This window comes from Mustela nivalis, assembly GCF_964662115.1.
Source record: "Mustela nivalis genome assembly, chromosome: 8".
NCBI lineage: Eukaryota > Metazoa > Chordata > Mammalia > Carnivora > Mustelidae > Mustela > Mustela nivalis.
Genome location: NC_139027.1, coordinates 6,447,314 through 6,461,651, shown reverse-complemented (window position 1 = coordinate 6,461,651; position 14,338 = coordinate 6,447,314). Strand labels below are relative to the sequence as shown.

Sequence of the window (14,338 nt, the reverse complement as noted above, 5' to 3'; positions counted from 1 at the left end):
CTAGCCGCGTGACTGTGGGCTGAGGGTTCAGACATTCAACCTCAATGCTGACCAAGAGCTGGAGAAGGAGAGCCACCAGCCGGCGGGACCCTGCAGGCTCTGGACACCATGGCCCGTCTCCTGGACTCCAGTCTCCTGATGCTGCTGCTTTGTCCTGACTGTCTGGACCACAGGTGCTAAGAACACTTGTGAGTCCCTGTAAGTGGGGCTGGAATGGCGGGGCGGGGGCCCTGCTGTGGCTCCCCCCACACACACAAGGGGAGGGGGTGGGGAAGCAGGGACTGCTTGGCTCCTGCCCTCGCTGATCATGGCCTCCAGTGGCTGTCTGTCTCCAGGCGGCACCTGTGTGGTCTGTCTTCAGACCTTCCAAGGGGGAGAACCAGTTTGCATGGACAGGTCGGGCCCCCACGCTCCAGGAGAAAGGTCACATGGGTCTCAAGCTGGAACCTTGCCCAAAGGAAAGCTTCAGGATGGGCCCCTGGAGGCTTTCGGAGCGGGTCGGTACTTGGTGGGGGACCTTGAGCGCCCGGGCAGGACGGGAAGGAGACCCCTGTGGGCTGGGTGCTCCAGGACCGCGGGGGACTGAGACCGACCCCTGGCCTTCAGGTCCCACTTGGCAGGAGGAACCGATGCAGTGACAGGGGGACATACTGTACACAGGTGCAGAGGGGGTAGAGGACACCTGACTCCCTCCAACTACAGAGCTGGTGGAGAGTGGTCTGGGGCCGCTGCCCACAGGAGCTGGCACTGGAACTAGCATTAAGGGACAAGTGCATGGTAGCCATTCAGGGAACAGAAGAGACGCCTCAGAGCTGACAACGCACCGTAGCCACATCACATACCGAGCGGGCGCCCGAGAGACTGAAATAGCTTCGGGAAAAGACCAGGAGAGATCCAAGCCAGCAGTTCTCACACTGGGCAGCACTGGAAGGGGGAGGGTCAGAACACAGACGGCTGGGCCCAGCAGGACTCAGATGCGGTCTGAGAATTTGTGCTTCTAACAAGTTCCCAGATGTCGACACCGCTGGCCCAGAGACCAGGCTATGAGAACCACGGATACAGCCCAATGCCCTGGTTTCATGGGAAGAGGAACGGAGCCAGAGAACAAAGAACAACAGCTTGTCCGAATCATCCTCCAGGGGTGCACAGAACTCACACCTCCGGACTCACTCCCAACTCAGTGCCCTGTACCATATGACACCGCCACCCCTGCCAGGGCTGCTCTCCCGGGAAAAGCCCAGGAAAAAGCCTTTGCAGGCCAGCGTGGCCCTGGACAACAGCGGAGACAGCGGGCTGGCCTGGGAGGGCAGCGTTCCACGTATCCCCAGGGCCACCCAGCCCGTCCACCTGGCCCACTGCCCGGAGCCGGCTCTGCTCCCAGCCTGGCTTCTGCAGCAACCCAGAGCAGTGCTGGCAGCAGCGCTGGCCGCAGCTCCGATGGGCAGCAGGGCCAGCAGCGGCTCAGGGCGTTGGCAGAGTGGCCAGTAGAGGAGTATCCCACGGGGGAACTTGTGAGTGCCCTGCGGGGGCCTGAGCCTGCCTCCTGCTCCTCGTTCCTGCCCTCTCGGGCTCGCCAGGCTGAGCCTCTGTCAGGCTGTCCTGTTCCTGTGGTCCCCGGCGCTGGCCGGCCCCCTGACTCAGCACAGGAATGGGTTTTAGCCCCTTGCAGGAGATGCCCTGTCTACACAGGCCAGACACGCACAGCAGAGCCAGGGGGAGCTGCCCAGCTTCACCCAGGTGCCTGGCCCACGGCCAGCTGCTTCCCAGGCGCCAGGGGACTGACAGCAGAGGCCCCTGCTAGCTGTGATTGCCCCTCTGCCCAGCCTGCCGTCAGTGACCCTCTTCGGTCTCCCCATGTGGCCTCTTTTCAGTCCCACTGATCACTGTTCTTATCTCCCTCTTGTCTCTGGCTTGAACAGGGAGCTCCAGCGGCTCTGAAAGCAGAGCAGGCGGGTGCTGACTGGGCTCACTCTTCCCCAAGAACAACGGCCAAGCCAGGTTGAACTTAGGAAACGCCGCATGCCCCGATATCCTGAGCCCTTTCCTGAACACCTTTCTTGGGTCACTCTCTGGGTGGGGCTGCCCTGGCCATCAGTGGAGCTGGGGGACAGGTGCTCAGTGCTCCTGGCTGGGGAATGGCTTCATTGCGTTTCCCTCCGCCTCCTGCCAGGAGTGAAGCCTCTGCTGGTGCTGCTGGCCACTGGGGGCCTAGGAAGCTTGGGCAGGAAGGCGGGAGGTACTTGACCGGGGCAGTTAGCAAGACAACAGCCTGGGGTTTTGCCGTTTTTTTGTTGCAAAGCAAGCCTGTTCCTGATGAAGCCTGGTACTCTGCTAGCCACTGGGGAGATGTGGGTGTGACACAGTTCCCGCCCTCCAGGAGATCATTCACTACCTGTGTGACCTTGGGGAGGTTGCTTAACCTCTCTGAGCCTGTTTCCTCATCTGTCAAATGGGGATAGTAAAAATATCTACTTAGGGACGCCTGGGTGGCTCAGTTGGTTAAGCAGCTGCCTTCGGCTCAGGTCATGATCCCAGCGTCCTGGGATCTAGTCCCACATCGGGCTCCTTGCTCGGCGGGGAGCCTGCTTCTCCCTCTGCCTCTGCCTGCCATTCTGTCTGCCTGTGCTTGCTCTCTGCCCCTCTCTCTCTCTGACAAATAAAAAAAAAAAAAAAAAAATATCTACTTAAAGGCATGTTGTGGGGATTAAATGAGTTGATGCGCCTATAAATTGTTGGCAGAGGTGCCTACTATATACCGAGTACTCGCGAAATGATGACTAGAAACCTGTCCCGTGGTCGGGAGGCTCACAAGGAAAGTAATGACAATGATGGGGTCTGACAGGTGCATCAGGAGAGCAAAGTCTGGTGGGCAGAGCTGTTCTAGCCTCTCAGCTCTGAGGCTCTCAGAGAGGAGATAAGGAAAACGCATTGTAATTAAGCAAACACGAGGGAAGCGACCGTTGTCTGATACAGAAGAATCCCAGTAACCCACGGGAGAACCCCCTCCAGGGAGTGGAGTTTCAGTCTTCTCCCCCCGCAGTGAGGGCTGGACTTGGTGACTTGCTTCTCACACAGTACGGAAAGGGAAAAGGGTAACCTCACAGCGGGGAGAGCTTGTAAATGTGACCAAGCACAGGGGGCGGGCGGGGGCTTCCCTCACCGGGGCTAAGTCGTGTTAGTGTAATGGACCCCCAAGGAGAGGCGAGCAGGGCACTGTAGGCCTGTGTTATTTTTCCTAAATTCCGTAACTCTAGTCGAATCATGGGTATGTTGCACAGCTCAAACCTAAGGGCACTCTGCAAAATGCCAGGACTCTTCACAGGGGTGAAGGTCATGACATTCCAGGAGAGACTGCAGGAGTCTAAGGAGACAGGGGGATTGACTGTGCTGCAGCCCCCGGAGGGGACTGGGAACCGTGAAGGGCATGGGTGGGAAAACTAGCAGACTCCCAATAAAGTCGGTGTAGTCTGTAGTATCGTCCCAGTGTTGGTTTCTGAGTTCTGATGGGCAGACGCTGGTTGTGTGAGATCTGGCCCGGGGAAGCTTGGGCAGAGGCATGCAAAAACTCTGCACTATCTTGGCAACTCTTTGGTAAATTTAAAATTGTTACCCAAAATTTTAAAAATAATGTGCCGTGAGAGATGACATGGACAGGCTTTCAGGCAGCGCACGTGTGTACGCGTATGCAGAGGTGGGTTAGGGAGTGGTACGTGTGTGACAGTTGGTGGCTGGACCGGGGGGTCGTGGGGGCTCGGGGGGAGCCGGGAGCATGGCTGGGTCCGAGTGTGGGGGACCCAGGGCCCCTAGGGCTGTAGGCTCTGGTTAGCCACAGTGAGGAGTTTGGGTTTCCAGGAAAGGGGATGTTTGTGGCAGCCAGAGCTGACCCCTCAACTTTCAGGGGCCCCAGGTGGATGCCCGATCTGCCCCATCCGCAGCCCTCAAGTCCCACAGCCTGCGGAGCTGTCTTGCTCCTATGCGGTAAGGAAAGCCCAGCCCTTGTCCAGTTGGAAACCTGCATCCTTCCCAGTATCATCAGGGACCCCCAGGGCCACATCTCTCCCTTCCTGACCAGTTCTGAGAACATGCTCGTGCAGATTCTTCCTCCTCTCCTCATCACCTGGGCCTGGAGTGCCCTTGGACAAGCCTGACCCTTCACAGCCAAGTGCATGGACACTTTGACTCAAGGTCACAGTGGAGGAACGGAAGCAAGTGAAGACTTAACACAAAATGGAACTTTCCCGTTGTAAAAGCCCCAGTCCTCAGGACGCCTGCGTGGCTCAGTCAGTTAAGCTGGCTCGATTTCAGCTCAGGTCATGATCTCAGGGTCCTGGGATCGAGCCCTGCATTGGGCTCCCAGCTCCGTGAGGAGTCTGCTTAAGATTCTCTCTCCCTCTCTCTGCTCCTCGCCCAGCTCGTGTGCACATACACACTCTTTCTCTCAAACAAATACATAAATATTTAAAAAAATAAAAGACCCAAGTCCGGGACGCCTGGGTGGCTCAGTTGGTTAAGCAGCTGCCTTCGGCTCAGGTCATGATCCCAGCGTCCTGGGATCGAGTCCCATATCGGGCTCCTTGCTGCATGGGGAGTCTGCTTCTCCCTCTGACTCTGCCTTCCACTCTGTCTGCCTGTGCTCGCTCTCCCTCTGAAAAATAAATAAATAAAATCTTTAAAAAAAAAAAAAAACTTTAAAAAAAAAGACCCAAGTCCTCTGTCCTCCATGTGCAGTGCCCCCGTATCTCTCCTGCCCAGCTGCCTCACCCCCACCCAGTGAACTCTGCTCCTTTCCAACCCCATAGTGGTGAGGCCCTGAGGGCCCTCCTCCTGTAATGGGTGACCTACAAACCCGGGCAGCTATTGCAAGAAGAGCTCTGCCTCTGGCTCTTGGACAGACAGCCTTTGCTTCCTCTGCACCAGCGGGGAGAGGACTGCGTGATAGGAAGTGCCCGGACCGCCCCACGAAGGGTGCGGCCCCCAGCGCGAGGGATCTGAGCCAGCCTGGGCAGAAGCCCACCAGGCTGGGAGGGGTCCTGCCTTGGGGGGGCTCATGCTGAGGCCCCAGGGCCGCCCTGGGGATCTGGAGGCTCATGGGCGCCTCCTGCTCTAGAGTCTTAGGCAGCTCTCGCCAGAAGGGGAGAGGGCCACCAGCCTGCCCTCGGCAGCCTACTCCAGCCGGAGCCACAGCCGTACGCCCAGACGGTCCCTGCTTCCCTCAGGCCTCCGTTGCCTGTGCCATCTGCCCTAAGCCTCACACCACGAGTCCTGGCTGGGTACCCCCCTTTACACCAACCCCGCGAGCGTAGGGCCTCCCAGGGAGTCCTTCGGCAGCTCATGGGCCTACACAACCGTCTTCCAAGACGGCAGCCCTGAAGGCCGGCCAAGGTTCCAGGGAAGAGGACCCAGAATTCCCTTCCTCCCTAAATGCTCTCGGGTCTTTTTGGCCATATTTGTCAGTACGCGCAAGTCCCCAGTCCTCTCCAGCTCTGGGAAGCCACCTCAGCAGAGAACAGAAGCCCCGGCGGGAAATACCTCCTCTGGGCCTTCCTCACTCTCCGACTTCAGGACGGGATCTTTACCAGGAGGGACCCTGCGGAGCGCACGGGGTGTGATGAGCGCTGGGTGTTACAGGAAGCTAATGAATCACGGACCTCTACCTCTGAAACTAATAATACCCTGTAGGTTAATGAATGGGTTTTACATTTTTATAAAAAATGTAAAAAAAAAAAAAACTTCCCTAGCCGAGTTGTTTAAAGAATTTAGAGGTTTTGTTCCACAAAACATGGCACTTAGGCATGGCATGGTCCCCCAGCCCAGAGCAGGTCATTTTTTTGGTTTTGGGGGCCCAGCTTTTCCCTCATGTCAGGACCGGTATGTGTGTGATGCTGGGAAGACAGAGTTCTTTACTTTCTGCCCCTGGGGAAAAGGGGACAGTTGTGGGACTGTATCGAGTGTCTTGGATGTGGGACCCCAAGAAACCCTGGGCGGGGGCCGGGCCTGGAGTCCCACAAGGGGGGTGGCACCTCGGGAGCTCGGGGCCAGAAAATGAGGTCCCTGAGTTTGCATCCCCCGCCCCCCCCAAGGCTGGTGGGCCAGCCGGCCGCATGGTCCTCGGGGCTCTCGGGGAGCAGATTCGCGCACAGCCGGGCTTTGGGGTGTCTCCAGACCCAGCCTCATGCTTGGCCACTCAGATGCTTCAGTGCAGGGCGTAGGGACCATTCCAGTTCCCAACCTCCCCCACCCAGCTGCAGTTTACAAAGCTCTGGGGCCCGGAGGTGGCGGGGCGGGGGGGGGGGGGGGGCGGAGGAAGGGAGGGGACGAGGGTGTCACAGGCCCACGGCACTCTTCTGGGTGGAGGCAGGTTGGAAGGGGTGCTGGGATCTCCGGATTCCACAGGTTCCCCTTGAGGGCTTTGTCTGGGTTGCAGGGAGCAGGAAACTCCCCACCCTGGGGAAATGCCTCCCTATGCAGGGGCGGGTGGGCCTGGCCAGCACTTCCCCTGCAGAGGGATACACCCAGGCTGGCTGCTCAGCAGCCACTGGGGAGGGGTCACGGTGGGGGGGGGGCAGAATCCTCTCTGCCCCAGACTCAGTTTCCCCTTTTGGCTACAAGAGGACGTTGCTAGGATGGTGGCAAAGGACCAGCAGAAGGGCAGATAAAACAGACCACATGGGCTTCGACCAGCATCTCTGGGTTCCAGCAAATGCCTGGGCTCCGGAGGTCCTGGTGTCCTGATCAGATTTGTTCCCCGGAGTGTCCTGTTCACGTGTGTCTCCCACTCCTCATATGAAGGGCGCCAATGGGTTAAATGTCCCCCACTGCCGGGAAGTAGGCATGTTATCCATACAGACCCCTGCTGGTGGCCTGAGAAAGCAGCTTTGCTGCCTTCTCTGGGTATACACAGTGCGGGGGAGGGCGGGGGGACACAGAGGTGACCATGCATTGGGGAGGGGGGGGCAGGGGAACTGCGTGAGGAGGGGGAGCTGGATGCAGATAGGTGGGGAAATTCTGGGTGGGAGCACCGCCTCCTGGCCATGTCTGAGCTGAGCTTCAAAGAGGAAGGAGAAAAAGTAAGAGAAAATGTGTGTGTGTGTGTGTGTGGTGTGTGTGTGTGGTGTGTGTGTGTGTGTGTGTGTGTGCGCGCGCGCGTGCGCTGGGGGGGTGGTGCACACAGAGCCAGAGGAACGTGAGGTCATGAACACCTGCAGCATGAGCGGCTGGGCAGTGGCTCTCCACGCCCCACCCTGCAGATAGGTGGGAGTGGGTGAAGAGGCCCATTTATAAGCCCAGAGTATCGAGGACCTTACAGGCCAGGCCAGAGGGTTTGCCTCTTGTTCTGACAACCAAGAGCCCGCCGCTGGGAGCCCACCAGGGGAGCAGGCAACCACGTCTGCACTTTAGGACCGAGCTCCTGGCCACGGCGTGGAGAGCACATTGGCCTGGCACCGCATCAGGCTGGAGGCCGGGACGGCTCCGCAGGCAATGGGCTGGATTAACTTTTTAGATCGTGTGACAAATTACAGCAAACTCAGAGGCTGAAAACAACATGCATTTATTATCTGTTTCCGTGAGCTAATGAAAGAGCAATCTGGACGAGGCTTCGTCCGGTCTTTGGCCTAAGGTCTCAGTAATCCACACCTAAGGTGACATTTGGGCTGCGCTCTTACGGGGAGGCTCGACTGGGGGAGATCCTGCTTCGGTGCTCTCTCGGGGTGTGGGCACGGTGCTTCCCCTTGCTGCCATGTGGCCGAGGGCCGGGCTTCCCACCAGCCGGCCGCTCCGGTCTTCAAGGCCGTCCATAGTCGCTGGCCGCAGGCCCTCTCTCTGGGCAGCACACACACCACAAGCCAGCGTGGGGCAGCCTTCCCTGTCCTTTCCTCCCAGCAACCACGTTCTCCCCTCTATTCCTTCCACCTCCTTGCTCCCCATTCAAGGTGGTGGCTCTGGGCCTGGGGGAAAACCACATAGGGCGGTGCACGGAATGAGCTCACAAGCCTTTTCCCCGCTCTGGGTTCCTGTTGAATAATGAGGGGCTAGAGCCTGGCTGTGCTGACGCGTGAGACTGGCCCTCAGACCGAGCGCAGAGAGCTGTGTAAGATGGGGGGGACAGACGGACACCAGGGTCTCTGCTTGGGGGACCATCACTTTCCGGGGTCACCAGCCTTATCTTTGCCATCGCCCGTGGCTCTGTCCTCCCGCTCTTGTCCTTCACCCTTTGGCTTCCCGTGGCTGCTGTGTGTGTGTATGTGTGTGTGTGTGTGCGTGTGTGTGTGTGTGCACGTGAGCCTGCGTGAGTGGGTGGGTGTGCATAGGGGACGCCTGGGGCTATGAGCAGGCTACCGAGTCCCCAGGGCTCAAGATGTGGGGAAGGACTTCCGGTCAAGTCTGAGGGCTGAGCTAACCGTCGGGTCTCAGACCCCCTCTCCGCCGAGCAGCCGGGCTCCAAGGGACAAGAAGAGACCCCAGCGTGCTTTCCAACGGAGCAGCCGCCCTGAAGATGAAGCTGAGTCCGGAGCTTTGCACCCTGAAGAGAAACGCTTCTACCCCATACACGGTGCTGGCCTGGAGCCCCCCGCCCTGTCTGAGCTCCCGCTCCCCGACTGTGCATGGAGCTCGCTGTAGCCAGTTTGAACGGGCCCACTGCGGAGGGTTCCCCCCCTCCCCCCAGGGATCCCCGCCTGAAATCAGCCACAAAGGGAGTATTGACACCACAGAAATCAGCAAACTCTGCCAGCGAGTTCCTGGGGCTGTGGGGTAGAGCGGCCTCTCCAGGCAGAAGCCGGACCTGCTGCTCCCAGGTGCGCCCTGTCTAGGAACCACGGCCCTGCCTGTCCCCCCAGGGCTCCAAGGAATCTGCCCCGTCCTGTAGTGATGCGCGGCGGCAAGCTAAGTCTGATAGCTGTTGCGCTCCTATGGCTGGAACCAGAGACCCCGTGGTCCTCTTTAAACTCTGAGCGTGGCTTCTGTGGCTTCTGGACACTGGCGTGAACGTGTGGACCAAAGGAGTAGAGCAGCACACGCATGTACACACACACACACACACACATACGTGACCCGCGCATTCTTCAGACCGTGTGCAGCCTGCTCATTGGTCTCAGGGAATCCCTGCCCCCCCAGGCCCCCCACCACGAGGAAGGGCAGTGGCTCCTTTGCTCCTGGGTCTCTGTTCGCTCCCAGCCCCTCGCTCCCCCTCCCTCTGCTGTCCCTCTGCAGCTCTGCAGGAGGAGGGAGCCCCATCCGAGGGCTGCTGTGTACACAGCCTTATCTCCCAGTGCAGAGCCCGGGCAGAGGCGGAAGCACAGAGCACGGCCGGTGTTTGCTGTTCTGGTGCTTCCGGGAAAACAGAGCCTCCTTCCCAGAAGGCCCCCTGGCCCTGAGCCCACTGCCTAGCCCCTGCTCCCAGGAAGCGGTGTCCTGGGGCAGGACCATGCCCAGGGAGGCCGCAGGGCCAGCGGGTGAGGTGAGCGAAAACCACCCTGCCTTCCCTCGACGAGAGGGAAGGGCTTAGGTAGAGCTGAATTCCCCTTTCCCTCCATGTCTACACAGCTGCCCAGCTGGGTCAGAACCCCACCCCCCTTCACCACGGTCCGCACGCAGAGTTCCCACTCCCTGCACGCCAGCCCCCCGCACTGGCCCCGCACCCGGGGTATCTTCTCAGTGCTCCCCCGCCTTCTGCCTTGCTGTCGCCCGTCCCTTGTCCAGCAATAGCCAGAATCCTTGGGTTTAGAACACCCCCCCTTCCCCCGTCAAAATTCCTCAGTGCCTCCACCCACCCTCCGGGAGTGAGGAATTCAGAGTCCCAGGCCCGTGTGTGCTCCCATGGCTGCTTCCTGGCTGAGTAAGGCAGGTGTCCAGGGAGGGACAAGGAGGGTGCCCCATGTCAGCTCGGAGAGGGAATCCCAGGGAGGGGACTCCAGAGCCGAGAGGCTGGGCGTGTGCCCACCCCTTCCTGGGGAAGGAGATCCTTGACGTCCCTTGAAGGAGGCAGCCTCCGAGAGCCCAAGTGCCTGCTTTTGGTCCCTGCGTCAAAGCTGGGCCCACTCTTCCCAGGGGGCTCCTGCCAGCCCTTCTGAGCTGTCACCTCCTCCTTGAAGGCTTCCCGGATTGTGGTCCGCCAGGCCTTCCCATGCACCCACCTTTCTGAGAGTTCTGAGACCCTGGAGACCTGTGCACTTGGGGTCCCCCTGCCCTTCTTATCTCTGGGAAACCCTGGTCAGGAAGTCTTGGGGGTGGGCTTGTCTCCTACTGCAGGCCAATCCCCCTACCCTATCAGGGAGCTCTACCGAGCCTCCACCCTGAGCGATACCTAGAGGGGGGCCCAGGAGGCCTGGTGGGGAGCCCTCCATCTGCCAGTGACAGGGTCGGGGGAGGACATGTCCTGGGCAGCCATGGGCCTGTTTCTGGTACATGACTTTGGCCATGGTTCCTGTCCACTTTCTCACGCTGGTGTCTCAGCTTTCTGCCTCTGAGAGTTTTCTGTTGCCTGAAACCAGGAGCCTGCAAGCCGGCAGAATCCCCCATACCTGGCAGTGGCCAGCTTCGAGCCCAGGAAAAGGTAGCATCTTCCCTCCCTCTTTTCCCTGGGAAGGCTGCCCTGTCTCCAGGCTGATGGCCCCGCCCGAGGGCAGGTTTCCCTGGGGCAGAAACAGAACAGAGGACGTGTCCGGGGAAGCAGGCTGACTCTGAGTACCTTGGTGTGGGGGGGGTCCCGGGCAGCCTTAGGCAGCCCCTTCCCTACGGCCCTCCCTTTCCAAAGTCAGGGTCCTTGTGTGCACGCGCGCACACACGCACACACTCGAGCACAGAGGCACACAGTGAACACGCACTTGTCATGTGCTTCACCTCCGCCTAAGGCCTGGGCTGCTCCTTCCTGGCCCGGCAGTTGTGGGGGTGCCCCTTGGCTCGAGCTTCCCCAGGCTCAGGATCACCTCTGGCTGGGTTCTCTGACGACACTGGAGCCCAAGCTCTTGGACCCCAGCTTCCTGTTCTGAGCTCTTGCCCATGCCCCCCGTCACCCCCATTCCCCTGCAGCTCTGTCCTCTGCGCCTCCCGTCCCTCCCCCAGGCCCCAGGCCAGCGTCTGCCGGTGTCCATGCCAGGTGTCCATGCCAGCTGCTCCCCGGGAAGCCTTCTCCGGAGCCCTGGGCTTTGTCTACACTCGCAGGCCTTTACCACACTGCTGAGCTGAAATAGGGACTTGGCAGGGGGTGGGGGTGGGAGGTGGGTGGTGGGGGAGGCACGGAGCAGGCATCAGATGGTGTTTTAGGAAACTATCAGGCCTGGGGTTGTCTGAGGGATTCCTGAGAGGGAAGAAGCCGCTCCTGGCGGCGCGCGGGCTCCCTTTCCTCCGCAGCGGGAGCACCTCCCGAGGCTGCTGTGCGCTGAGCGCCTCCAGCCCGCGGTCAGGGCGGCTTTCTCCCGCGCGAAGGGCGGTCATCGTTTCTGTCACCTGACCCGGGGGACTGGGGTGGCGTGGGCCGGGCTTCCCGCTAGAAAGCCGCTCTCCTTATTCTGTAATTCCTAAGTGTGCTGACGACGGCCTGTGTGGTGTCGGATTCCTCATCGAACGTGCACGTGCTCCTGGGTTAGCGCCCCCCCGCGTGGGCTCGTGCTCTTCTGTTTCGTTTTGCGACAGTCACTTCCTCTGAAGCTCGAGGCGGGTCCGTGTGCCGTGTCCCCATCCTTCTCACAGCGTGTTCTCGCTCTCGGCTCCGGAGCTGCTCCGGGCGCCGCCTGTGTGCTCGGCCCTGAGGCCGGCCCCTCCTCCCACGAGCCCATGAGCTGGGTTTTATCACTACTCTGTCCTCAAACTGCAAAATCTGCAGCTAAGGAAACGCATGGTGACCATCCTGTCACACGGCAGCGAGGGCAGCCCAGGCATCCAGTTCCCGGGATGGTTCTGGGTGCCCGGGACCCATCTAGAAATAGAATTAGATTCCCCTTTCCATCTGTCCCAGGCCCCCAAGCTCTGGGCCCTCCTTACCATGCATGACGTCCTATCACGCTCCAGATAAGGGCTGCCAACACCCCCTCGCAGCTTGTGAGCCCCCAGGAGCTGTCCCCACGGGAGCAGAAAGGCAGGGAGCAGCCCACCCGGGAGCTGGGCAGATGCAGAGGGCCCAGCGCTTGCCGGCTCGGGGAGCTGGAGGGGCCTGGCCCGGAGGGGCGCAGACCCAGGAGACCAGGAAGGAAGCCCCAGGGCTCTGTGGTTGGCCTGGGGACCCCACCTCCTGGTTTGCTTGCTAAGTCCCTCTACTCACCTCGAGCACTGGCTTGACTCCAGGGGCGCCCCTGTCCAGCTGGGAGAGTTCTCTTGCCAGGCCTGACGAGACAGCAGGCTGGAGGCACTTTGAGAAAGTGGGGGTTGGGGGGGGGCATCTGCAGGCTTTGATCAAGATGGGGTTCCCTGAGAGGCTGGGCAGGGACCACAGCCAAGGCAGCCTCTTTATATTCCCTTTCTGACCAGGGAGCTGCAAGATGCTAAGAGGTGGGATTGGGGCCTGGCCCTGTGACCTCTGGGGAAGTGGCTGTTCCTGGCCCTCGGGCAGGTGTGACGAGGCTGGGAGCCCCTACCCCATGCATCCCCGCACCCCACCCCACCCCAGCTCTTTGCTCCAGGGACCAGGCAGGGCCTGGGGTTGAGGCTGGGGGTCACCAGGGCTCAGCTGGGCCCCTGCTTACCTCCATGCCTCCGTTTCTCCATGTGGGCCTTGGGCTCCGGAGCATTCATACCTGGGCCCTGCTGTACCCTGCTGTGGCTCTTTGGGGAAAGCTGCCTGTGTTGTCACTGAGTCTTGAGCTTGGTGTCTGGGCTGTGAGGGCTCTGGGAAGGCCATGGGGCAGTGACACAGCCGGGAGCACCAACAGCTGCGCCTCAAGGTGATGCTCAAGGTCCAGGGGATTAGAAGCCGACAACGGAGGCTGGGAACACGGGGAGGGTCCCAGGATGACTGGTGCACCCCACAGGCAGCTGAGAGAAAGTGGGCCAGTGAGGCCCAGCCTCAGGACTAACGCCCGCCAGCAACACTCAGGGGTTGGGAAGGTGCCCGATGGTGGACAGGACGAGCCCTGTGCTGACCTAATGCTGGTGCTGGGGGAGGGGGGGCTTAGTGCACAGACAGTGGGCCCTCATCCTGCCCCGGCCTGGCCCCAGCCCTGCAGGTCTGCCATGGCCCTCCCCCGGGGGCCAGCTTTCCCTTCCCTGCTTGCTTGTGTGGCCTTCAGGCTGGAGCAAGCAGAGGGAGGCTGGAATGGCCTGGGAAGCCCTCTGCCAGCGACATGGGACTTCTGTAAACTTTAGGGGCCTGGAATCATCTGGAGGCTTGAGCTGGAAGTGGGGGAAAGGTCTCAGCGTCGCGCCAGCTGTGGGCTCTGCGCCAGGGCCAGCAGGAGGAAGGCAGCCGACGTCCAGCTGGGCCAGACACCCAGAGGCCAGCCCCTGCCTGGCTGCCGGCCACCTGGGAAGGCTGCGAGAACCCCACACCGGCCTGGCCAGCGTCGGGCCTCCCAGGCAGGCAGGCAGGGCGGGAGGAGACTGTGGAGGGAGGCCTTGCTGCGGCCGCGGCCCCTCCTGCTTCTGACCCGCGCTTCTCGAGGCTCAGGCCTGGCTTCCTAGCAGGAGGGGTCCCTGGGGCACCTTTGCCCCTGGAGCCACAGCCCTTTGGTCCGCGTGGTCTGCAGGATGTTTGCTTATTCTTATCACCACCTGCACGCAAACAGAGATGGAGAGCTCCGTGCTGGCCCCTGGCAACAGGGCCACCTGTGCAGGCTGCCAGGCTTGCCTCAGGCTCCCTCTGCAGCCACGGGACAAGATGTCCACTGCCCGATCTGGCCCAGCGGGACATGGACGTGGGAGCATCCGACTCGCTGGGAGGTCCTTCTTGTGTTTCTCATGGCTTGTAGCTCATCTCTTTTTAGCACCGAAAATATCCCACTGGCTGGACAGGCCGTGGTTTACTCACGCACGTCCCTAACTACTAAAGGACACCTGGGCTGCTCCCCACGTTTGGCAGTGACGAATAAAGCTATTATGAACCATCTGTGTGCGGGTTTTTGTGCGGACCTATGTTTTCAGCTCCTCTGGGTAAGCACCACGGAGCACGACTGCTGGATCTTATAGTAACAGCACGTTCAGTGTCGTAAGGAGTCACCAAACCGTATTCCAAAGTGGCGGCCCATGCTGCGTTCCGCCGGCGGTGGGCGAGTGTTCCTGTCGCTCCCCAGCCTCGCCGGCATGCGGTCGTGGCACTGGTCTGGGCTGGGGTCATTCTAGAAGTAAGCAGGGGTAGCTCGTCGTTTTCACATGTGTTTCCCTGGGGACGTGTGACGTAGTGTCTTTCCAG

At 60.6% G+C, this 14,338-nt stretch overlaps 1 protein-coding gene across 1 annotated transcript; it reads left to right on the top strand.

Moving 5' to 3' along the window:
* Positions 1 to 321: 321 nt before the first annotated feature.
* LOC309871989 (uncharacterized protein) lies at positions 322 to 2,449 on the top strand. Its single transcript, XM_082745501.1, has 2 exons — positions 322 to 497; positions 1,006 to 2,449. Exons 1-2 carry the CDS (start codon positions 389 to 391, stop codon positions 1,878 to 1,880), a joined length of 984 nt encoding a protein of 327 aa, XP_082601627.1. The 5' UTR covers positions 322 to 388; the 3' UTR covers positions 1,881 to 2,449.
* The last annotated feature ends 11,889 nt before the right edge of the window (positions 2,450 to 14,338 follow it).